This window comes from Caretta caretta, chromosome 8, assembly GCF_965140235.1.
Source record: "Caretta caretta isolate rCarCar2 chromosome 8, rCarCar1.hap1, whole genome shotgun sequence".
NCBI classification, from domain to species: Eukaryota; Metazoa; Chordata; order Testudines; family Cheloniidae; genus Caretta; species Caretta caretta.
The window spans coordinates 64,786,964-64,814,172 of NC_134213.1; the positions used below are offsets into that span (position 1 = coordinate 64,786,964).

A 27,209-nucleotide genomic window follows, 5' to 3' on the forward strand; every position below is an offset into this window, starting at 1 on the left:
AATGAAAATAGTAAAATTATATTGTAACTCCTTATCCCTTATCCTTATCCCTTATCCTAAATACATACAGTCTTTACTGCAAGCTAATATATGCTAATCAAAGTAAATGAAAATAGTAAAATTATATTGTAACTCCTTATCCCTTAACTGCATAAAAGAGTATCTGTCTCTACTGTATAGTGACCAAATCAAAGTACAGGAAGAAGACTCCCTTAAATTATATTATTCTGCTGTTTAATTTCCATAAACTCCACTAGCATAGAGAAGGTTCTAAATATTTTAATACATCAATGTATATTCTGCATATTATTTCCATGATAATGATTCAGAGAGATATACTGCAGGGAGTATTGTCATGCAGGCAAAGGACCTACCCGTCAAGAGCATATGCCTTCATGGTTTAAAAAAAAAAATACACCAGGTTGGAGGAGTTTACCCTAGATTTAGGTAAATCAGACAATTTGAGGTCCTGCATAAAATATTAGAATGCACAACTGACTCAGCTAATAGAACATTTTACTACCATGGACTTTTACACATGGTAAAAGCCCAGAATGGGGTAAAAGATACCCCTTATGTGGATCCTTACCATAATGAAACAGAGGAACCTTTCAAACACAAACTGCAGGCCACTTTGAAGACAAACATATTTCTGCCAATGATCACTGCCTCCTCCTGCTCCTATTCCTATTAACTCCGGCAACCTTAGGTGCTGCTTTACACAAATTGTCCTAAATTCTAGTTTACAATGTAATTCAATGCTTAAGGATTGAGAGAATGAGTTTCCCTCATGTGATCTGTCAGCACTTTATTGAGTTTGTCCAAAAGTATCCCTAAATCATCTTCAAATGATCTTTATGTTATATTTATTTGTAAATGGTAAGAGTATTATCTAAAGAGATGTTACATTAAAGCCACTGATGTCATTTTAAAACCTTGTTTTGATATTTCCAAGCGCTCCCTTCCATATTGATTTTTCAAAGACTAGATCTTGGATGCCTTAGGCTCCAGTTCATCAAAGCACATAAGAACATGGTTAAGTTCATCCCTATTCAGCACAGCACTAAAGTACATGCTTAATTTTTATTGTACAATCCTCCCTTCTTCATGGGATGTATGGAAGCTGTGGTGCACGATCCCTTTTCAATGCAGTACTTGGAAGCTCAACAGCTATACCACATCTCAGGGCAAACAATTTAAGTTGCCGTAGCTGCTAGGCTGTAGTACATATTAGATCTGAATAAGCGATCTACCAAATATCTTCAAAATGCCACCCTCCCCCCAGGCGCCCCCAATCATCTGCCTCTCTGACCAACTCATCACCAACCAGCCCCCCAATTCCACAGAACCTTTCTTTGTTCAGTAGATTTGTCACAAAAGATCACAACAGCTGAGATAGCAGAAATGCTTTAACTGAATCCTCAGATTTAAATGGCTGCAAACTGGAAGCATGATGTCTTTGAGAGAGCATTTCTCATCTAGAACTTACTTCCCCCATTTGTTCAATACATCACAAGTACACTGCAAGGTCCACCTCTTTACATAGGCCTTTACCTGAGGAACTGACCTGTGGCACACTTTTGGGAATGGAAAGTTGTTGATTCTTTTCGAGACATTGAGTCAGCTTGTAATGATTACTCTTTAAATACATACGTGCACCTAGAAATTTCAAAGAGGCTTATTTTATAAATAAAAAAAGCATCTAAAGCTGCATGTAGAGAATAGATAGATCCTCTGATGTTACCAACATATACCAGGGAAGTACCCTAGAACTTCAAACTCAGGGCATGACAGGTAAATAACGAAGAAAATTATTTTCAAATATTTTGATTTGAAAATATAAGGTCTAAACTATGCCCCCAATGTGTAAGAGTTCTGAAGAGAGGAAGTGAGCACAAATGAATTTTTCCCTTCCAGTGCATCCATATACAAGAGGCTAGTGCCAGTATGTGGCAGTGTAAAGCATGGATGGGGTGGCGGCGAGCAATACTAAAGGCATTAGCAGCCTAAGAGATGTTGGCTCTAAGGCACCATGTACCTTTGTGATGTGATGACCCCGTTGGGAGCGTGCTTCATCCATATTTTTAAAGCACAGAGAGGGATGTTCCCCAGCAGGCTTTTTCTAGCATCCACGGGGACATCATATTTTCAGTAAGCACTGTTCTATCTGCGCTCCCTTTGCAGTGCAACTCAGATTCACAAGCAGAACAACTGCATGTTAAATGTAATTTTATTTAGATCCATAAACAGTTTACATTCAAAAACAAAAGCCTTTAAGACTACATTAATTTATTGTTATTCTTACCTGTATAAAGCAGGCTTGCTTGAAAAGTTTTACCGTTTGAAAGATTCTGCTCAGGAAATCAAAAATACAGAATAAGAATTCCTTTAGAACCAGCAGAATTTTTCAAATCAGTGCAATTTTTTCGGGGCATCCCTTGTACTTCTGAAACTCCATCTAGCAACTGAACTCACACCAAAGTTTTTCAAACCCTTATGTCTTATATTTTATTGGGTAAAATATTTTGATTAACATAAGATTGCATTAGGAATAACCCTGAAGTACTGTAATTATAAAAGGACTCTGAAATGCTTTATTACAAAAAGTAGAGTGAATTACCAATTATGAATAAAAATATTTATATCAGTTTTCTGATATGAACTGCACATTTCTAACAGATTTATTTTTACAAATACTATTAAATAAATTCAGAAACTTTGAGTTTTGGAGGAATGTTTCACTGATATTTAACTAGCACACAGTCCATTAGCCCCTTTAGTATTGATCTACAATGTACTTTCAAAGCAAGTTCGATCAAAACCCAGTAGGGATTCTATATTGAAAAGTAGACAGCTAATACTCAGACCAAACAATCTATGCCCATACAAGATATCTGTCCTTTTAACAACAGTTGCTACAGAATTTTTTTGCCCTTTTATGGGTTGCCGCACACAGCAGGAATCAGTTCCTCTAAGTTGCATTCACATTTTCATTAAGCTATTTATACAGACTCAGATGAAACATTCAAGTTAAACATAAAACATTAAACTAACCCTATATGATTATACTAAAATCAAAATCAATCTTGGTTAGCAGAGATATTGTTGCTTTCCAAATCTCGTAATATTTAACAACAGCAATAAACACATTTCAATTATTTCCATGCACAGAAGTAGTTCAGAAATTTCTTATTTGGTTTTCTTTTCCTACCAAAAAAGTCTGACACTTGTGTCAGTTACTCATTATTGTTAATATTAAAGTTTATTTAACATATTTAATTCCGTTTTGGTATACAGTAGCTCTATGCTGGTTGCATTATGAGAACAAGGGGACCTGTAGACTCCAACTCTGAGTCTTTAAAAACCATCTCTACTTTTACATTAAACCATTGTGCTTTGTAACAAGAGTGCATCTAATAGTACCAGGATGAAAATACCACAATTTCTAGCATTCTTAGCAGATAAAGATCCAGATAGTAACCAAGAACAAAGCAGGACTTTATTGTTGTTTCCACTTGCGATGGTGCCAATAAAATTTACAAACAAATGTCTGAGTTGAAAGTCCTCTGTCATCAATGTTATTTACCTAAAGCAAAATCTAGATTACCTGGCACCTCCTGGAATCACAACTAAGCCATACTGAAGACCCTACAGGCCCAAAGTATGTTTTCCCTGTAAATGAACTTGTGGCCCTTAATACACTCCTCAAGCTAAAAACCTTAGTGTGGTGTGTGTTAGGATCAAGCATGAGAGTACTGCACCTAATCAAAAGGCCTATTCTTGCATCAGATTTTCTTTCCTCCAAAAGTGCCTTAGTTGCACCCACTGCCAAAGCCATGCCCAAATTCTGGGAGAAGGGTTACGGCAAATCAGATCCCATTGCAAGGTACTCTTGCCCTCTAAACTATAACAATCAAATTCTGAAACTTAAGCCTAAATAAACCATAAGCAAATATTTCCCCACAGATAAGTGAACCTGTATGCCATGCTGAAGGTGTAACCAGATAACCTGGCTGCAGATCCTAACAGAATGCCATGGAAGAAGGCATGGTACACATACACTTTGCTGGTTAAAACCAGGGTATAAGAACAGGAATCACCAATCCCAAGCATTAAATATACCCTAATACCAGTCAGCTAATACCTCTTTTCAGGGTATACAAACTTCTTGCTTAACCAGGTATGCCTATCCCCAGTCTGTGTTCAGAACAGGAAAGGTTGTGTAAGCAAAACAGGTTGATCCTGGCAAAGAAGAGGGTGAATGTTTGTAATGAATGGGAGTGGAAGTCTATGCTTGTTAAAGACTAAACATGACATCATAAAAATAAGCAATGGAGAAAAACTGTTTACGAATTTGTTAAAAATATTGGAGGGGAATAAACACTTGTGTGATAAAAGTGTAATTCATCATGATAAAGTAGGGGGGGAAATAATCTATTTTACATAAAATAACAAAACAAATCATCTTCCTTAAAAAACATATCTCATTAAAAAAAGAGTTAAGAGTATAAACTGGCATGATTTATTTTCCATGCTAAAAAAATTCTGGCTTTCCCTCAAAAAGTTAGGCAGCACAGAAAGATCAAGTCATACAAAAGAAAAATATATTGAAGTTACCTCCCCTTTGGGCGGGGGTAGGAGTGGGGGGAGAATAAACCACCTAACATTAAAACAGAAAGGAAATTGACCCAAACAAAACTTTGAGTAATGATAAGGCTCAGACAACATTTGTGAAAAGCAAATTAAAAGAAAGGCTAACTGTTAGGATATAGATATTCAGGCCTGTCTGCAAAGGCCTATACTCTAAGAATTTAGGTGTATTCTTATCACTTGGCTAGTGATAGAGGTATAAAAGAAAGAATCAAAATCACTGTCTGCTGGTGTAAGGGCCTTCTCTTACTGTGACAGTCTGAGGCCCTGTTCTTAGGCTAAGGCCTTTGGCTAAGCAGCAGAGGCAGCCATAAGCTGGGAAGCGAACGGTCACATCCTCACATTCCAAACTAATCACATTGAAATAAGGTGCTATTGGGCTGTTAGGCACTATTAGGACAGGACTGTATTCCTATCACCTCCAGACAAAGGGAAGTGCCTAGAAAATGTAAAAGGAAACTTAGTTTGATAGCATCCTGTCTGGCAAGAACTCATTTATCAATAGCTGGGACGTGAAATCCTCACTTCTGTATTGTTTTGTCATTATAGTTCCCACTTTGCTGTTGTTTGTCTGTAGAATCTCTGTCTGGTTCTGTGATTGTTCCTGTCTGCTGTATAATTAATTTTGCTGGGTGTAAACTAATTAAGGTGGTGGGATATAATTGGTTACATAATCATGTTACAATATGTTAGGATTGGTTAGTTAAATTTCAGGAAAATGATTGGTTAAGGTATAGCTAAGCAGAACTCAAGTTTTACTATATAATCTGTAGTCAATGAGGAAGAGACTGGGTGTGGGTGGGGGTGGGCATGTGGGTGTGTGAGATGGGAACAGGGAATGTGGGTAAGAAAATTGGAATCATGTTTTGCTAAAGGGGGAAATGGGACCAGGGAATGGGAGTAAGGAAGTTGGAATCATGTTTGGCTAAGGGTAGGAATGGGAACAGGGACACAGGTGTAAGGCTCTGTGGTGTCAGAGCTGGGAAGGAGGATACTAAGGAAGGAAACTGGAATCATGCTTGCTGGAAGTTCACCCCAATAAACATCGAATTGTTTGCACCTTTGGACTTCGGGTATTGTTGCTCTCTGTTCATGTGAGAAGGACCAGGGAAGTAAGTGGGTGAAGGAATAAGCCCTCTAACACTAACAGATTGCTCAGTTTCTGAAGACTAGGTGTTACAGTTCTTAAACTATACCTATGTCCTAGTGCTGCCAAGGAGATAATTTGCAGCTTTGGAACAGGATATCTTGGCAAAAACTGAGACCTGGTCTAATTGGATACCACCCCATAGGAGTCTTTGGGTCAAATTCAGCAGTGGCATAAATAGTGACATCAATTACATATCTGATGCAAACAGTCTAGCAGTATGCATTGCATAAAGTAAGTTTCAAGTGTTGAGGGAAATGATTGCAATGTTCACAGGGTGGGATAAAAGGGCCTGTAGCATAAACAAAACATAACAAGAACGTGAAAATAAAGGGGAGAGAAAGAATACCAATTTTGCACACAAATTGAATGACAACACCTTTATGCTAATTACGCTCATATAACCTTTGCATCTGATGTGTAACTCTCATCTCGGTTTACGTAACTGCAATATTTGAACCATTATGTAAAGTTATGGATTGGTATTCCTAAAGGAATATATTCATAAATGATCTGGAAAAAGGGGTGAACAGTGAGATGGAAAAATTTGCAGATGACACAAAATTACTCCAGATAGTTAAATCCAAAGCTGTTTGCTAAAAGTTACAAAGGGACCTTACTAAATTGAGTAACTGGACAACAAAATGGCAGATGAAATTCAATGCTGATAAATGCGAAATAATGCCCATAGGAAAGAATAATCCCAACTATACATACTAAATGATGGGGTCTAAATTAGCTGTTAACACTCAATAAAGCGATCTTGGAGTCATTGTGGACAGTTCTCTGAAAATATCCACTCCATGTGCAGCGGCAGTCAAAAAAGTTAACAGAATGTTAGGAACCATAAGGAAAGGGACAGATAATAAGACAGTGCCACTCTATAAATCCATGGAATGCCCACACTTTGAATACTGCGTGCAGTTCAGGTTACCCCATCTCAAAAAAACTATGTTCGAGTTGGAAACGGTACAGAAAAAGGGCAACAAAAATGATCAGAGGTATGGAACAGCTTCCATACAAGGGGAGCTTTAAAAGACTGGGATTGCTCATCTTAGAGAGGATATGAAAGAGGTTTATAAAATCATGAATGGTGTTGAGAAAATGAACAGGGAAGTGTTATTAACCCCTTCATATAAATACACGAACTAAGGGGCACTCAATTAAATTAATAGGCAGACAGTTTTAAACAAACAAAAGAAAGTACTTCTTCACACAACACACAGTCAACCTGTGAAACTTGTTGCCATGGGAGGCTGAAAGGCCAGCAGCATAACTGGGTTCAAAAAAGAATTAGATAAATTCATGGAGGATAGGTCCATCAATGGCTATTACCCAAAATGGTCAGGGATGCAAACCCATGCTCCTAGTGTCTCTAAACCTCCGAATACCAGAAGCTGGGACTGGTGACAGGGAATGGATTACTTGAAATTGCCTTGTTCTGTTCATTCAAAAACATCTGGCACTTGCTACTGCTGGAAGACAGGATATTTGGCTATATGGACCACTGTTCTCATGATAAACGTTCAAATATTATGGAACCTAATCTGAAAAGGAAGACTTGAGAATGGAAGGCGGGATTCTGGGTTACACCTGTACTGAATAACAAGTTGGGTTTGCATGTGCACAAGTGACTTAAAACTCACCTTCACAATCCCTCAATCCTAGCGATGTCTCTGGGCAGGGATGGTCTCCTGTGCTGAACTAGAGCAATACATCTGTCATAAATATAAAGGGAAGGGTAAACCCCTTTGAAATCCCTCCTGGCCAGGGGAAAGCTCCTCTCACCTGTAAAGGGTTAAGAAGCTAAAGGTAACCTCGCTGGCACCTGACCAAAATGACCAATGAGGAGACAAGATACTTTCAAAAGCTGGGAGGAGGGAGAGAAACAAAGGGTCTGTGGGTCTGTCTATATGCTGGTTTCTGCTGGGGATAGACCAGGAATGGAGTCTTAGAACTTTTAGTAAGTAATCTAGCTAGGTATGTGTTAGATTATGATTTCTTTAAATGGCTGAGAAAAGAATTGTGCTGAATAGAATAACTATTTCTGTCTGTGTATCTTTTTTGTAACTTAAGGTTTTGCCTGGAGGGGTTCTCTATGTTTTTGAATCTAATTACCCTGTAAGATATCTACCATCCTGATTTTACAGGGGGGATTTCTTTATTTCTATTTACTTCTATTTTTATTAAAAGTCTTCTTGTAAGAAAACTGAATGCTTTTTCATTGTTCTCAGATCCAAGGGTTTGGGTCTGTGGTCACCTATGCAAATTGGTGAGGCTTTTTATCCAACATTTCCCAGGAAATGGGGGGTGCAAGTATTGGGAGGATTGTTCATTGTTCTTAAGATCCAAGGGTCTGGGTCTGTAGTCACCTAGGCAAATTGGTGAGGCTTTTTACCAAACCTTGTCCAGGAAGTGGGGTGCAAGGTTTTGGGAAGTATTTTCGGGGGAAAGACGCGTCCAAACAGCTCTTCCCCAGTAACCAGTATTAGTTTGGTGGTGGTAGCGGCCAATCCAAGGACAACGGGTGGAATATTTTGTACCTTGGGGAAGTTTTGACCTAAGCTGGTAAAGATAAGCTTAGGGGGGTTTTCATGCAGGTCCCCACATCTGTACCCTAGAGTTCAGAGTGGGGGAGGAACCTTGACAACACCTCTACCCCGATATAACGTAGTCCTCGGGAGCCAAAAAAATCGTACCACGTTATATGTGAATCCGCATTATATCGAACTTGCTTTGGCCTCAAGCATTTCCGTTATTAATAGTCACTTCCCGCCCCCTGACTGACCCCTCAGAACCCCCGACCCATCCAATCCCCCCCATTCCTTGTCCCCTGACTACCCTCTCCAGAGACCCCCGCCCCTAACTACCCCCCCAAGACCCCAGCCTCTATTTAAGCTCCCCTGCTCCCTGTCCCCTGACCACCTCCTCCAGAGACCCCCCAATCCCTAATCACCCCCATGACCCCACCCCCTACCCAACCACCCTGCTCCCTGTCCCCTGACTGCCTTGACCCCTATCCACACCCCTGCCCCCTGACAGGCCCCCCGGGACTCCCAAGCCCCTGTTCCCCTTCCCCTGACCGTCCCGCCCCCAGAACCTCCGAAACATCCAACCCCCTCACTCCCTGTCCACCCCCCAAGACCCTCTGCCCCTTATCCAATCCCTCAGCCCCGGCCCGGCACCCTTAACACGCCGCTCAGAGCGGCGTCTCTGAGCCAGACACGCTGACCCGCCGAAGTGTGCAGCCCCACCCCCCAGAGCGCTGCTTTACCATGTTATATCTGAATTCGTGTTATATCGGGTCGTGTTATATCAGGGTAGAGGTGTATATGGGTATTTCTAGCTTACAACAGTTGCAAACAGCCCAAAGGGTCAAAAATTAACAGCTGAGAATTGGCATGGCACAGGGATATCCCAGCCACCCCCTTTTCTTCTTATGATGGTTGTTTTCATGGCAGCAAAAAGGGGGAGTGGCCTAACTTCCCCTACATCAGCTCTACTCTAGTAAAGAATCACCCTTATAGTGGGGTAATTCCTGATGGGCCAGGTAAGTAAATTTTATGGCCAAATTCCTCTGGCATAAAGAATCTGACTCAAATCTTGCTTGTGCAGGAGTTGTGTACAAACTCATCATTATTCAGTGAGCCAATTAAGAGGTTTAGTTTTGATTTCTTTTCCCATTTTTATAGCCATTTACCAAATAATAGGGAAGAAATAAAGAGAAATTAAGAACAAAATCAATTTTATTATTTTCTCTTAGGGTCATAGAATCATAGAATATCAGGGTTGGAAGGGACCTCAGGAGGTCATCTAGTCCAATCCCCTGCTCAAAGCAGGACGAATCCCCAGCTAAATCATCCCAGCCAGGGCTTTGTCAACCCTGACGTTAAAAATATTTAAGGAAGGAGATTCCACCACTTCCCTAGGTAAAGCATTCCAGTGTTTCACCACCCTCCTAGTGAAAAAGTTTTTCCTAATATCCAAACTAAACCTCCCTCACTGTAACTCGAGACCATTACTCCTTGTTCTGTCATCAGCTACCACTGAGAACAGTCTAGATCCATCCTCTTTGGAACCCCCCTTTCAGGTAGTTGAAAGCAGCTATCAGATCCCCCCTTATCCTCCACTTCATTGGAAATATTGGAAAGGCAATGGTAAATATGGGGAAGTTGTAGGTTTTAAAGTTGTAGGGTTACAGATAGAAAGACAGAGAGAGAGAGAGAGAGAGTCTGTCTGTCTTTTTACCATTACTGAAATTACCAATGTTTGGAGCAGTATCAACGTGATTGTTTTATATTAGTTTGTTGTAGTACTGTATTAAGTGAGAGCAATGGATTATTATTGCTTTTACAAGGAATAACACCAAAGTAAACTTTTATGAGCAAGAGTGTATTTCTTACAATTATTCTTTTCAAATGATATGAACTATCACCTTTATAGATGTCCTGCCTTTAACAGGACGGTCCCAAGTTTTCATATGATGTGCTGGTGTCCCAGAACTTCTTTCAGCATTCCACTTTTCCATTTCATCAATCTATTTTTTTTAATAACCATAATATGTATGTTCAAGGCATACTGTTACGCTGAGGAAACTTTGTTCTCCGTTTACTAGAAACAAACAGTCCCATGAAATAAGCGTTTACTGTGAAGAACAGTGTTTGGAGTGAACGGGAAAGTTGAATGAGTGCAAACCCTAACAAAGCTGTTCTTTTACCCAAAGTGAATATTCCATGTTTCAAGCTAAACTCATTCAGTGCATTAGGATATTGGAAAAAAATCCACCAAACTGAAAAATATGCTTTTGAGTCAAAAGCAAACCCCAACATACAATTAAAAAAGTGTACTTTTGTATGGCTGTTTTGTGACCATAAAAATGGTGCCACAAAAGCACTCCAGGTTTTGATTCTGAAAATATGGTCAATTTATATCATTATAATTGTTTTAAAATTATAGAGTGAAGCTTCTCTTTTAAGTATATCCCTTTAAAATGCCAATGTGAAACATTATATGAACCCCAGTCTGAAAGTAAAGGAGTACTTGTGGCACCTTAGAGACTAACCAATTTATTTGAGCATGAGCTTTCGCTGTAGCTCACGAAAGCTCATGCTCAAATAAATTGGTTAGTCTCTAAGGTGCCACAAGTACTCCTTTTCTTTTTGCGAATACAGACTAACACGGCTGTTACTCTGAAACCTGTCAGTATGAAAGTAGATACTGTCTGTGACTCATATTTGAGTTTTCATACTGCACCCATCGCTATGGTTTTCTGGAATGAGAGAGAGTACGTTCTCTATACCCATTCAGTACAGGACACATCTCTTCTGAGAATACTCCCAAATGGTGCCAATTAATTGTGATGAGGTTTTTTTGTGATATAAGATCCACATCCACTAGCTTTTGAACTGAGATCAACTCATTTCATGTAGGTCTTTGATCAATCATTAGACAACAACTCTCAGTCACTATTAACCTGGACAAAGTTCAAATTGGTAATCCAGAGATAAAACCTGTGACAGACCCAGACCAGGTACAGGAGTCTGGTAAAAGGCAAATATACTGGCCACTGGATGAATAGTTTTCTGTTCCCTGAGTAACCAGAGCAGGGGCTGTCCGAGAGCAATCAGGAACTTGCTAGAACCAATTAAGACAGGCAAGCTAATCAAGACACCTGGAGCCAATTAAGAACTTTCTAGAATCAATTATGGCAGGCAGGCTAATCAGGACACCTGATTTAAAAAGGACCTCCCATCAGTTAGTAGGAGGGCATGTAAGGAGCTGGGAATGAGAGGACGTGCTGCTGGAGGACTGAGGAGTACAAGCGTTATCAGACACCAGGAGGAAGGTCCTGTGGTGAGGATAAAGAAGGTGTTGGGAGGACGCCACAGGGGATGTAGCCCAGGGAGTTGTAGCTGTCACGCAGTTATTACAGGAGGCACTTTAGACCGCTGCAATCCACAGGGCCCTGAGCTGGAACCCGGAGCAGTGGTTGGGCCCGGGTTCCCCCCAAACCTCCCAACTCCTGATCAGACACAGGAGGAGTTGACCTGGACTGTGGGTTCCACCAGAGGGGAGGTCTCTGTTCCCCAACCTACACGGTGGATCAGCAGAGACTGTGGGGGTTGTTCTTCTCTTTTTCCCCATGAGGGCCAGTGATGAGGTTATCTGAGCGAACGGCAGATTTGAGCCACAAAAGTGCTTATAGCTTAGGTTGTTTAGGTCAAACTGATCGCTGCCGTAAATCTCTGAGGCAAGCAAATCCACCAATAAGCACAGGACCCACCAAGGTAGAGGAGGAACTTTGTCATAACTGTAACAACACACTAAGAATCCTGTAAATCAGAAACCTAAAGAAATAATATGTGAATTTCATAAATAACTACTGTGTACTGCATTTCTTATACAGCAATTTAGAAGAGGTCAGATTTATCTCCAAGGAAAAATAGCTTCTGGGCATGGTGGGACCTATATTAGTTAAAACAATATGAACAGCAACTGACATCGAATATTAACACTTGGAAAAAATGTTAAGTTTTAGCTATATTAGGTATTTCTTAAGTTATATTTTTTCATTTTTAACTGGTATCTGCCGACCTAAGACAGGCTGACAATGGCCAGCAGGCTGAGAAATTCCAAAATGGTGCCCCTAATTAGACCCTTTTCCATAGTGATTCCACAAATACATTTCTCTTATATATGACCACTGGATTAAAAAAAAAGGGGGGGAGGGGCAAAAGCAAATAATCTTGAAAGGAGGAGCTACACAGGTTATTATTAAAAAATGTTTGCCAACTTGTATTACAATTTCATATTATCAGTACAATGGAAAACATGGGTTTCTCAAATTGCAATGGAGCAACTGATGAAAAATTGTAAACTGAAAATTGAAAAATTGTGACTTTTTAAAACCACCAAAGTAAAAAGGGACCTCGTGCAGCATCTTGAAGACAGTTATAGATGAACTCCAACAGACTTACTGAACCAAAAAGGACCTGTTCCTTGGTCATTTCCAGGACCAAACATCAGGTCAGAACGTAAGGAGAGCCTCCTCCACCTCAACAACACTGTCTTAATCTACATCTGATATATGTGAACGAGACACTGAAATTTAGTTGTTTGCTCACCAACAGCCAATGCAAACTGCAGAGAATCAACGCTAAAGACTCCCTTAAAGGCCACTCTTATACCAATGAGCAGATGGGCAACCCCATTCTGCAACGGCTGCAGCTTCCAAAGCAATTTCATATAAATCTCATTTGGAACAAATTACATCATTCTATCATGGAGACAGCAAAAGTAAATAACTGTGAAGGTCTGTAATGGGGAGAACTTTGGGTGTCTGAAATGCACTCATAACTCGAGTCCTGCACTGGATTCTACAGGATCTTGAAATTTTGCATAGCCATTTTAGATACTATTGCAACGTGGACTTTCAGGTCAAATAGCAATTACTTTAACTCTAAAATTCTGTAGTTGCCAGAGGCCAGCCACTGAAAAAAATAGCGCATTCACACATTCCTTAAAATTGCTTATCTCGATTGCTTATACCTGGTACACCATTTCAGTCTTATATGGGTTCAACTTAGTCAGTTGTCTTTCATCTAAAGAAAAATGCCTGCCAGTCAGAATGCAGTGTAGTTGTAGTTATGTCGGTCCCAGGACAGTAGAGAGACAAGGTGGTTGAGGTAATATCTTTTATTGGACCAATGTCCGGTTGGCGAGAGAGACAAGCTTTCGAGCCACACAGAAAACCTGAAGAAGAGCTCTGTGTGGCTCGAAAGCTTGTCTGTCTCACCAACAGAACTTGGTCCAATAAAAGATATTCCTTCACTTGCCTTGTCTCTGCCAGTCAGAATGACAGTGAGGGGTCAATACGAAAAAGGTCAACAACAAACAAGACAGCCTGCAACAAGAAGGCACCCATCATTACTTTTGATATGTCACATCCCAGAATGAGTGTAATCAGAGGTCAACAAACAATTCTGCCTATTAGTATCAGGAACCACAGCCTACCCTCTTACATCTAGTGATCATCTGAATCGGAGGTTGACAGATTTCAAAGGACAGATCCCTCATGTCTATCATAAGATCACTAACAATTCTGTTAACTAGAGCTGAATCCAGGACATCAAGCAGGCAGAATTTAGACAGAAGTGTCAGAAATATCAGATCATGATAATACTGGAGTTACCAAACCAACATGATCTCACTATCCTTCCCCAAATGGAGAGACCAATCAGTAGTTTGCAAATAAGTCAGTGTTAGAGGAAAGTATTTTAAGTAGGCTGCTTCTCTGAACATCTACTTGCAGCTGTGAAAGTGCCATCTTTTGATAGGCATTAACCACATCTGTCAGCAATAGGCTCAGCATTATTCCACTAGCATTAACAAAACAAAGAAAAACAAAAGAAAAGACAAAGATCCATGCTAGCTCCAGTCTATGAAGCACCAATTGAGCCTCAGAAACACACACATTCTGAAATTTTGCTAAGACAGACTGGGCTTTCATCCCTTCCTGCTCTATTACTGATATCAAAGTAGGAATGTCACAGATCATGAGCATGCTAGATTCACCAAACAGCCTGTCAGTGACCAGGGCATGGGCGGTTGTACCGAGTGGTTAGAGCAGGAGCTGGTAGTCAGGAATTGGAGCCCGGTGTCAAAGACCGAAGCAGAGGCCAGATGCCAGAGAAGAGAATCAGGAATTGAAGCCAAGAATCAGGAGCAGGTTATCTGGAGTTAGGGAAGGCGGGCACAAGGCTGGGGCCATTGGCAGGCACTAACACAAGCCCATGGCAAATATTTTGAGCAACTGCTGAAGGGCTTCTGCTGCATAGCTTAAGAGCTGGTGTGCTTCCTCTTCTAACCATCAGTCAGTGTAGCCAATCAGGCAGCCTACTATCGGCCAGCTGTGCTCCTTAATTTGCCAGGAGACTGGCTCTTCTGCAGGCCCTGCTTCCTGACGCAGCCAGACCTAAAACAGTTCCACTAGATGATTCCAAGCCTTTGCTAGGAGGTAGTAAAAGATTCTTGGCTTCCACCAAGCTCACTTTTGGTGGATTCTAAGTAGAGAAAATGACCAACCTCCAAATTAGCCAGCCCCTTTCCCAACTTTGTCAGTTCCTGCAGTCCATCAATAATCCTAAGTGAGTCATACACGTAGTTTCTTTATTAGAGCTCCATTTAGTTGTTTCAATGAATGAGAGAAAGGGAAAGTAGTTTGCTGGCGGGCAAGTACCTACTGTAAGTAAAACACAGATCATTCAGATGCTCAAGGTTCAAAAGTCAAAGCAGCAACTTCTAGATTACCACCTTATGATCAAGTTTAAGATAACATTTAGGACATTTTATTTTTTGAAACCCTTAAGATTGTGATAAGACTTTAGTACTTTTCTTCCAGACAGCAAAATGATGAGTTTCTGTTCTTATGAATAAAGGAAAACAAATTAAAATAATAAAAAGCCTTACAGGTTTGTATCTTAGTGCATCTCTGTAGGATCCAAACAATGCTGCCTGTGTCCTAAGGAAGGCCCTAGCTACTCCATCACCTGTAGCTGTAGACTGCTTCTTCAGTTTATTTTTCAAGGCTGAGACCTGTATGACAGAGAGGAACAGTTAAATTAACACCTCAGAAATTGGTACAGCAAGGTATGAACCCAATCAGCAGGCAAACCACAGTGTCTACAGGTCAGCCAAAAATTCATCCTCCTCCTCGATAGCTTATCTTTTTAACTGCAAAGAGCACCTGCTGGTCTGTTAATTGAAACGAAAGCAGGGGATGATGGTAAAGTGCTTATGTAAATTGGTTTATGCTCTCTTTTTTTTTTCCCAAGGCCTCTTGACATAAATAAGCTTTAATTATTTTACAGTAAACTGCTTGTGAGCCACTTTTCTGCAGATTTTTTGCAATCATAACATGTGTCTGCTTGTCTGAGATGAAGCCAGTTGGGCATCTTTCATTTATGCTGTGGAGGGTTATTTTTTAAGGGCACTTCCAGCTCACTTACCTCTCAATTTTAGTTTTTTTGTTGCCAACTTATTAGCATGCATCATTTTTCATGCATCATGGGAGCTGTTGCCACTATTGTTTGCTAGTTGGGGAAAGCCTGTATAAATTCAATAGTGCAGTGTCTTTAGAATTGGCCTAAGGAATAAAACATCTGAATGGGGTGGAGGGGGTGAAAGGGATGGAGAAGGAAGGGGATAGCACCCTTTTATTAGTGATGAGGCACCTGCATTAAGAAAAACATTAATTCCAGCATCTGATTTCTGAAGATCTACCCTGTTTTATGTGGTAAACAAGTTCTGATTGTACAATTCTGGAAGGCATGAGTAACATTAGATTAAAAGGCCATTCTTTAGTTAAGGAAGCTTTGGAGCAAGATCATATATTTTGGAATTATTCTGATATTCCTAAAAACAAGAAAGATGTGTGAATGCAGTTAATAAGAGCAGTTCTTCCACCCTTGTTTTAAGATGCTGAATACCAGACAGTTGGAGAAAAAAATCAATTGCAATTATTATGAAGATGTATTTCCATATTAATTTTTATTGCAAAGTGCCTTGCAAAACAATACATCAGTTATCAGATTCTGTCCAAAGCATCATTTATTTTCAGTTGGGTTACTCTTTAACCAGAACATTTAGGCTACCCTTATAAGCACAAAGTATCACCAAAACAGGTTTCATTCTTTTATAAATGTATGCAAGAATGAATATCTTTTTGTTTCTTTATGCAAGCAGTCATGACTGTTCTTGTAGATGATGATTGTAATTGAAGTGTCAACCTAATTAACAACTAAACTTTGAATAATGCTAATGAGAACTGAACATGGCATCAGAGAAAAGACCAGCTCTACAGGTGATAAACCTTCACAGTAGTGACATTTTCCACTGTAAAGTCACAGTTACTATGATCTGATCAAAGAGAGAGACCCCCATTGGGTCCAATTATAACTATAGTTTTGAAAAAAAATTATTGAGTTCTGATGTTCATAATCTATGCAGAAAGGCCTTTACAGTATAGGTCTTCTCCCCATAGCTGTGATCTTTTCAATTTATATCCAAGCTCCATAGATCCAGATAAAAGTTTAGAGTCTGATTCAGTTAGCCCATGGAGAGCACACACCAATGCTCATTTAAGTATTTTTACTTACACCTCAAAAGAAAAAAAAAAAAAGGAGCGAGTACAAGAAACAGTTACACAGTTCAAGGCTGCAAAAATAAATGCTTGTCATTTCACTTTCTTTGTTCTGTAGTTTGATTATTTTGAAAGTTATTAAAATTGAAGCTTATTTAATTCAAGGGTAAAAACATGCATAAGTTCTTTTAAACGGAGAGATGTGTCAGCAATTACAGTTATATTTCACTAATGTTGAAATAAGAGAGCAAGGGTCAGTGTATAGAAACCTGGTTTGTCAAAAATGAAAACCAGATTTCCACTTTTTTAAATCCAGTAGAACATTTCCTAAATGCAAGAGACAGAAGTTTACCCCCTTTCCTCCTTAAAAAGAAAAATTTGCATTCATGTAAATTATATATTATAAATAGGGCTGTGAAAAAAATTGTGAAAAAATGTTCATGTGATTCCAAGCAATCTTTGGACAGCAAAATTGTGCATATTGCAATTTAATTTTTTTTTGTATAATGTCATGTCTTGTGTGTTTTCATATGAAAGCTGATCCTCATCAAATTGAAATTTCACTCTTTAAAACAGAGTATTTGGTCTAATTTTTAAAACAAATCTTAGGGGTTCATTTTTTGAGCAAAAGCAGTAACAGAAAATAAACACAATAAAAATCTGGCAGGTTTTCACAAAATGGAAACGTATTACAAAAAGCTCAGACATTTTAAAATGTAATTGAAAATATTTCTCACCTCCCAAATAATGAATTAGGAGACTTTTGTTTTCAACATAATTATGTCAACTGAATTAATTGGTTTATGGTAAAAATGGTTATTGAGACAGGACCTTTTTAAAGAATGCATTCTATTACATACTGGTGAGAAAGGTGTAATTTACCTTACTGCTTGAAATCAATAGAACTATGCATGGTTTTAAGCTATTTATGTGCTAAAATGTTTTACTGGATAAGTGCCAGAATGCTGAGCACCTTTCGGGCTCAAGCTGCCATATACAAGAACCAGGAGTGTTTAGTGCTGGCAGTGAACTTGACGATCAGAGGAAATAAGACCTCAGGCTTACTCCCTATACATCAGCCTGCAAAGAAAGGTCAACAATGGAGGACCTTATGCTGCACCCATCTGAAATGGTGTTACAGCTCCCTTTCTGTCACATATCCCTCTCATCTCTCTGAGGCATTCTGGGTGGTGAGCCAGAATCCCTTTGTGGACTGCCACTTAGGCAACTCCTTCCTCATCCCAATGTAAGATCCAGCTATCCAAACTAGAGGACAACCCTTAATGTTCTAATGTAGCTTCTGATGGACTGATACTTATTTTTTGCCCAGAGTCCTAAAGAAGTATTGCTGCAAGAAAAAATTGAGCCACATGGAACAATTAGCACCTGACACAAGTGTCTACCTCACTGATGAAAAAGGGATAAACCACACTCTGTTGATGCATCACCAGCTTCACCACAAGGTTAACCAAGTAATAAATTTATCTTAAATATGATTATTACTTCTGCAGTGCCACAGGTGTGCTCTACAGACATTTAAAAATAATAGACCACTCCCCTGAAGCGCTTACTATCTAAGGCCCCCATCTTGCAAACATAGTATAGTTACATGCATAAGCACTTGCATAATCAAGCTCCAAGTTTAAAGATCACTAATGATTAAATTAAGCAATGGAAATGTCAGAAGAAGGGAGGGCATGGATTATTAAAAGGGAGGGCATGTTGCTTTGGCATGACATACATGGATCTTGATGTCTCTATTTATTTTTTCATATGGATGGATGGGAGAGCTAGAGATTACCGATATATGTTGATGATTCACCCACCCAACTATCTTTGTAAGCAAGGACAAAACACATAGTCAGCAATGACAGATTGAAGAGCACAGGAAGGTACATTTTCTGTTGAGAGGAGAGACAACGCTGCAGTGAGTACAGGAGAAAGAGTTGGATGGGAGATAAGGGAGCTTGTGGGAAGAGAAGATGTGTAAGGGTAGAGGTGAGGGAGGAGAAAGGATGTAAGGATTAAATAAAGCTTGGTGAGGGAGGGACCAGCCTATATGTTCAGTCAATCAGAGACATTAAAGATAAGCAATCAACATGGTCAAAGCCTTGTATGGTAAGAAGTAAGCTAGTAAGCTATACACGTGGGAGAACTTCACCATCTCGTGGATCTATCTGGTATAAATAAGAGCAGGGTGTGTCAGCATAAAGGCAAAGGTACTCCCCTATAAAATATGGTAAGAATTCTACTCACTCCAAGACAAACTGTGCTCTAGCCGTAAGAGTTGGGTTAACAGCTCCCATACAGACTGCTAATGAAGGCAAATCTATCCTCCAAAAGATTATTTTATAGTTCAAGGGAAGCTCCCACAAGTTCCCACCTTCCCCAAGAACACTGGGCTACAGGCAAGGGGTAGCTCCACCAGATCATAATGGACTTCCCACTCTTGGCAATTATGGTTTGCCAGTAGTTCAGGTCTTTCCCACAGACCATATGCAGTGGCAAGAGCTTCTTTAGCAGTGTCCCCACAAGAACTGTGTCATTGGTGTGGTATCGGCACAAGGTTCTCCAAAAAGAACCTAGCTAAAGAAAGCAGTGGTTAAAACAAAGGAGAAGCTTGAAAGTAAGCCAGACTGAACTAGGACAGATCAGTACTTGTGGAGTGATTCAAGTGTGAACAGAGGAGGGGAAAGGTGCTGTGAAGTGCTCCTGAAAGGATTAATTTCAATTACTTGGCTGTGGGGTGGAATCTTGGAGCATGTTAACAGGGAAAGGTGGAAAAATAATTTGTGAGAGGTGGTAAGCCAAAGAGGGGAAATGTGAATCACCTGGGGTGACATGATAGTGGCAATATTAGTAACACAAATGGATAAAACAAAGATTAACAAATTTCAAATGTATATTTATACAATATCAGTAACAAAATCAAACATGTTATAAGGTTGAAAGTGAATTGTTATGTAGCTTGTATGGCAGTTGGTGCTCAGGAAGCCACAAAAGCTAAAACTGGAATCAAGCAATTCACAGGAGGCAGGAATAACAGTCAAGTTTGCTTCCAGGAGACACTAGTGATCCATTAGGACAGTCAGAGATGGGGTTCTTAAACTGCACTGAAAGCAAAATGTTTATCTTTATCTTGCCCTGACCATTCTTGGATCCTCTTGGGAAGGTCACTTCACTGACTGTTAAACACTAGCAAGCAAGGGTAAAGCAGAGATGTGGAAAAGTTGGAACTAATAGGATATCATCAAGAGACTGTCGGGGTTTCTGGTTGGTTGGCTGGTGCTTTTTACCACATGCTGGGACATTCTGAAACGTAAAATCTAGACATATTAAAGAGGTAAGCAAAGAATGTGTCACAACTTTGGAAATAATCACTGTATTCCCCTGAAGATTTTAAACTTTCAAAAATGCAACTGACTCAGGATAAAATATCATCAGTTTAAATACATGTGACTTGTACCCTGATTGCTTGATATATGTCAATGAACCCTGTAAAGGTGACTGAAGCCAAAATTCACCCTTCATAAGAAGAATAAATAAATATTTTATGATCAATATAAATAATCATTTATATTTAATATTCCAATGAAAACATTTTGGGAGGATTTTTAATTGAAACATTCCCTTGGGGTTCTTGCAACCCACATACTTTGGGCTACATAGTGCATGAGGGCAAAAAAGTAAAGATGACAAGAAACTGACTAGAAATAAAAGTGAAACAGATTAGGTTTTTTTTATTGCCCAAGTAGAAAGAAATATAAAAGTAAAAACAGAATGAATGATGCAAAATAAATTCATAAAATTTTCTCAGTTTTCATCATTTAAATTGTTAACATAGTTTAAAACGCTTATTTTTAATCTCACTGTGGACCCAGTCCTGCACCAAAATTTACAAAAGTTTTCACAAGTTTACGTTAGAGAATTTACAAACAAACTTTAAAAGAATACGGGATCCAATCTTTGTAGTCTGTAAAACTTCAAACCTGCAGGCCAAATTCATGCAAGTGGTCACTCTGAAATCAATGGGATTACTCACCCAGGCCTTGATCCTGCAAACACTTATACATGTGCATAGCCCCTACTCCATAGTACCTAAGTAAACCAAGTGCTCAAATGTTTACAGAATCAAAGTTGGGTGAATAGTCCCACTGATTTCAGAAACCACCTGCATGAATTTGGCCTGCAGGATTAGAGCTTCAGAGACTGCCGGACTGGATCCAGTATTCCTTTAAAGTTTGATTATAAATTCTCTAAAATAAACTTGTCACAGGCCTCTTGACACAAATCACGTTTGTTTCTCTACAAACCTAAGCACAAAGTTCTCAAATCTCCCAGGTGGATATTCAAGATATTATTCCAGTATGAGTGGGAATTGCTTATGTTTCAATCAGCATTCCTATTAAATCAGGCCACTGTAAGAATAAGACAAGTGACAAGCAGTGAGAAAGTGGATTGGCTAAAGAACAGAAGTGGAGGGCAGATTAAAACAAATTTACCTAAACAAAAGATAACCTCAGAATATGGAGATGATTATTTTAATGAAAAGAGTTTCTCTACGCACAGACTTTGGACATCTCAGCCCTTCATCATCTAACACTAAATATCCATTTATTTTTAACAATGACAGGTATCTGCTTAAATGTAGATATTTCCAAAACCAAATAGGGTTCAAAGAATGCTGTAATTTTTAACCTAATATTCTAAATTCTAAACGTATACCAAGGTTCACTGTGATGCCAAATGACTGTAAAAATCTCTGCACGTAAGCAACTGGCTCTCACAATATTGCCTACTTTGCTAGCCAGCCATTCTGAATTTCTAATGGATTAATAATTATTTTTATAATACATTTTTCTACTCACACTTCATAAGTAAAAAAATTTAAATATTCTGACTAATGCAATCAGTGTCACAGTTAGGAACTAATCACACTTTATTTTACAACAGAACTAACTGTTGTACTTTGAGGAACAACATTCACAAGAACTACTATTCAAAGCAAATACTCAGTTTTCTGAATAAATTAGCGTCTACTTATCAAATATGGAGTGGATTTACGGTGTCGAAACAGGTTTACTTTACGTATCTAAAATATAATTCTTGATGAAAAGGACACATATAGGTACTGTTCTGCATTGTAGTTTCTAAATGCTATACAGACCATCTCTCTTTCAGTTGCTCTATAGTTTTTTAGTACTTGACACCATTATTTAACAAAATGCAGAAAATATTAAAGAAATCATAATTTTCCACAAGTCATATAAATATTTCGCAAAGCATTGACACACAGCAAGACAAGCAGAGGGCCCAATCCTGAGGTCAATGGAACTGCTCATGGTATTAAACACATGACAGCAGTCTTGCAAGTCTTTATGAACATGCTTAGCTTTAAGTACATGAGTAGTCCCACTGACAAAGTTAAGCATGTATGTAAGTCACTGCTGGATTGGGCACAGCATTTATAATTTTGAGGTTCTTGGAGTCTCAACCACCACTGAAAACTTATAAGGCCTTACAAGAAGAAAAAATGGTGTTCTAAGGACTATTGTATTAGAAAATTTACTCTTACTGAAATAGCTGCTTATTTTTCTTTAAAGAAATGAGACAAATCTATAGTGAAATGATGAAATCTAAAAACAAGTGTTCTTGTTAGAAGACAGGAAGAAGGCTTTTTCCCCCCTTAAGGAAAACAAAGGATTCCTGAAAGTCTTGCATTGATTTATTTTTCCAATTTTAAATACCTTAGGAATAGCGGAACTGCTACTGGCATGGTAGTATTTCTAACAGTCAATAAATCTAGAATATTATGTGTGAATATTGGAATGAAGCCATTAAGAAGATTACAGCATGCAACGCAGCAGAGGGTCCACATGAAAAAAGGACTGGTAATTCAGGACAACTGTGACCGCTGACCTTTGAACAGTCAAGACCACTGGTCAATCTGACAAAATAATAGAGTTCACATGCACAGAAAGTTATTTAGCCTGTAAGTATAATTTAAATGCTTAAGTGAATGATTTTAAAAGGTCCTTTAAATCTCAGTTAATTATAATGAATTAGACATAATATCAAATAGTAATTTTTTCAGATTTCATATTATATTTTTTTAAGAAATCCATTCACAATACAAGAAATATTAACATTTTAATAGTCGTATTACTAGACTTTGCTAAACTGTTATATGCCTCGCCACTGAAAACATTATCTTCAGGCTTATTGATTAAGAAAGCTGTTATCCAATTTCCTTTTAGACACAAGAGACAGTTTTAGAACATCCTTTGAAAATGTTAAATTTATTATGGTGGCTTGTTAATTTGTCTGAAATCAGTTTTTGGAGGGGGATGGTAAACTTAAAGCTGCCTTTATACTTTCAGCAGTTTGTTCTGGTTTAACACTCTTAATTGCTATTCCTGATTATATATTTTTTCATCAAAAGGTTTATTACCCTTGTCTGTACATTTGTGGGTTTTATTTATATGTATTTATATGTTTTACATCTGCAAATATATGCTGTGATCTTTTCAATTTGATCTATCATTTTTGTTCTATATTTATAATATACTTGAAATATCAAAATCCATATATTAGCAATTGTAATTTCTCTTACGAATGAAAGACAGTTTGCTCTCCCCGGTCATGTTATATGCCCAAATCTGTATACTGTCTGTACCCTTTGTTTAGGATTTTTCACTCACATTTGTACGTGTTTTTAATTAACAAATTAGTTCCACACAGAAAACTGTTTCACTGCTCAAGTCAGAAAGAGATGGGGAGACTCAAACAAAATATAAAGTAACCTACTAAAACTTGTTTCATCCAGAAAAATATGTTCCAATAAAATCTGGCAAGTGAGACATCTATAAAAACACAGTTTCCCTGTTTTGTTCCATACTGTATATGGAATGTTGTATTTTATAAAAAGTCCATTGTGCACTCTATGTGCCTGGGTAACCCTTATTAACATTAACAGCACTTACACGCACACATCCTGGGGGACAGCATACCTCTAAAAGTATGGGAGTTTGTGTTCACTAATTTTATTTCAATCCAGCCTGCCTAATCAGAGTATTTTGATAAGCATGTTTAAAAACAAACAGATTTCCTTCAATGTGTGCACTCCTTTTTTACAATTTGAAATCATTGTCACTTACAATACTGGTCTATAACTGAAGATTACGCTTAATTCTGAATTTCACATCTAACTATCACGTCACAAAGGACATATGCTTTATGGCATATATTCTAACCTCAACAAAATAACATTTTTCACTTAATGCAAAGTCAGCCCGACTTACTGACACAACAACGAATGACTGGTAGTTTTTTATTTAACTTGTTATTCTTATAAAAAATACAATACATTTTAAATGACTGACAAATATACCACAATCAGATGAAATATAAACAATATCAAATTCTTTTATTAGATCTTGGAGATTGCTGTATTTGACACTTTATCTGGTCAAACTATGCCTTCATTATCTCAAAAAAGTTAAGAAAGTAATAATATTAAAATAAACTATCTGTGACCATTAATGTATGCATCGGGATTTTGCTTTCTGTTACATTTGTACTCAGACAAATTACCACTGAGAGAAAGATAGGGCTCATCAGTCACTGTAGTGCCTTAGTTTGGTTAAAATACTGAGTTTTAAAAAGATTGCTATTTTGGAAACAGGCTACTATTTGATTTCACTCCCTTCTATAAAATACTTTTTGTTGACACACATTTAAAATAGCATACTACTATTATATCTTGAATATCTAAAACCTGAAATACACACATTGGTATCAAAAGGGTATCCTTTCAGCACTATATTAAGGAATAGAAAGGTAAGTGTAATGCATTTTTGAGAGTATTTAACATGAAATACAGAATATGTTCCATTATAAGCAGCAGGGGAAAAAAAAATCTTTGCAAGATCAAAGTCCAAAAAGAACTGGCACTTAATTTATCATCCTTTACAGACAAAAGACAGTTTTCGTCATTTCAAAAGGATCAGATGTCTTTTATGACAAACTGGGTTAGCAGTTTAATTTACAAATAGAATTCTAAGTAAGCAGTCTTTGCTCTGCCAGAGCAAATGACAAACAGTGTAGGTTTTCATTCATGCGACCCTCAGCAGGATAGAAGAGATTAAAATAAAACTGAAATAATTTAGAGAAAACAAATAAATGTTTCAGAAAGTTGAAGTTGATCAAAGCCTGAATTTTCTGACCCCAACTGTACAAGCATTTCTTATTATATTGACCAGTGCCATCAGATCATTAATTAAAAGGAAAAGTGCTGGCAGGTGGCAGGGAAGCAGAAGCCGATAATTGGCCCCCTTCTTCTTTTTGCCTTCAAAAACTCTCTCGTTCTTTTGCAAGACATGCCACTAGGCAGACAGAAATGCCTACTTTGTAATATAATGATTAAGATGAGATGAAGAGACTCTTGCGTTTAAAGCAGCAATGCCTAATGAATGCAGCTAGCTTTATAATTATGATCCTGCTTTTACAATAAGGAATATGATGTTCCATTCAACATCTCCTCAACTGTCAAAAAAAGTTAAAATCTTAAATATGGGGCCACAGCTGGTACTTTTTTTCCTTATTCCTTTTATTTCAGTTAGCAAAAGCAGGCAAAAATCACTATTAGTAATTCAAGCTACTAGAAAAGAAAAAAACAACAACAACATGAAATACCCATCAGACTTACCACTTCACTAGGTAGGTTGTTCAGGTCATTAAATGGGTTTTCTAGAGTGTTTGTGTCAACATTTAGCATAACCACATCCTCCAGTGATCTATTTTTTACTCTCTGTTCAAGAAAAAATGCAAGAGGGTATTCGTATTTTAATACATTGTCCTCATAAATTACACAATTTTCTATGCTTAACTGAGGATTATATGAGGATTATAACAATTTACAAATAAATGAAAAAGCAACATTTTCATGTTTTGGATCAAGGATATCATTATATGAAGTTTTAAAAAGTACTTTCCTCTTCAGTGAACAGCAACAGTGCAAAAACTGCATACACTTTGAAATAGCAGAATGTACTGTATGGAACCTCAAAATTAAAATCCGTAAGTTTATTCAGATATTTTTCTAAACAATTTCTGTCCTCAATTTACATCCACGCAATCCTGTTGCTGGCAATGGGGTTGCACAGATATAACTGAAGGTGCAATTGGATCCTTCATGCTGAAACTGTTTGGATAAATATTAATCAGTTCAAAGAGTTTTCATTTGTTTATTTTGACCCCAGTACTAAAATAATGTGGGATGAAACTATGAATGGGCACTTAGGGGACACAGCATTATACTTTAACAATTGGTTGATGATATTTACGCCTAGTACCTATCTTTATGTGTTTCAAAGTTTTCAAAATCACAAATGAATTATGTAGCCCCAAGTAGTATGGAGATTGTGAAAGTGGCAAAATTGGGTTTAAAAAACAGTACACAATCACCATTTAATTTCAGGGAAATTATAAAAGGTAAAATAAATATACTGTAATCTGTGACATAATATATGCACCCAGTTTGCCTTTTATTTTTAAAGAAAAAAATTAAGCTTACAATGAGGAAAAAATGTGAAGATTTGCCTAATAAACTCTATCACGGGAGCCGAACAAATGATTTGGGTGACCATAATGCTACAGCAGTTCGACATCTTTTACATCAGTATGTCAGAATAGCATTGTCTGCCAGCCAGCCAAAGAGCATGACGATTGGTGAGACAGCTGCAGCTACAATTCATTTACTACTGAAACAAAGGAAGGTGCTGAATAGCATTTGAACTATAGATGGGAAGGGCATGGCATAAAATATAAAGAAGAGGAAAGCAAATGATCTCAAAATCCTTACTGTGAAAGGACTAGTCAACAGGTTCAGCACTAACTAAATATCAAATTAAACTGTTAGCATTCTTTTAAAGTAAAATCAAAAACGTTAGGTATCATCATTATTTGAAATCTATAAATGACAGGAAGCAGATCAGGTGAACTTGTACTTGTTTCTATCATCAGGAGCGATGGAACAGGGAAGTCAACGAGGCACTAGTGCCACCACAATGGAAATATTGTAGGGGCTGATGTATGTTTCTGTCCTGCCATGTCTTCTGCCACACAATACCTCATAGAGGCAAGAGCAGAATCCTGGTGTGTTTCTAACCCCTTGCACACAACAGGAGGGAAGGGGGAAATAAGAGTGGGCCTGGAAGAAGAGCTGGACTGGCTGCCATGGGGCATGGGATCAGGCCCACCACCTGTTGGGGA

The 27,209-nt window shown here is 38.2% G+C and overlaps 1 protein-coding gene across 3 annotated transcripts in view; it reads right to left on the reverse strand.

Moving 5' to 3' along the window:
• Positions 1 to 27,209, reverse strand: part of DENND1B (DENN domain containing 1B) — a 245,469-nt gene that overhangs the window by 49,544 nt on the left and 168,716 nt on the right. For all 3 annotated transcript variants that reach the window (XM_048860501.2, XM_048860502.2, XM_048860503.2), the window contains 2 exons: positions 25,645 to 25,746; positions 15,266 to 15,391 (listed from right to left, as the gene is read on the reverse strand). In XM_048860501.2, the coding sequence (XP_048716458.2) occupies positions 15,266 to 15,391; positions 25,645 to 25,746 (228 nt within the window). The remainder of the gene's footprint in view (positions 1 to 15,265; positions 15,392 to 25,644; positions 25,747 to 27,209) is intronic.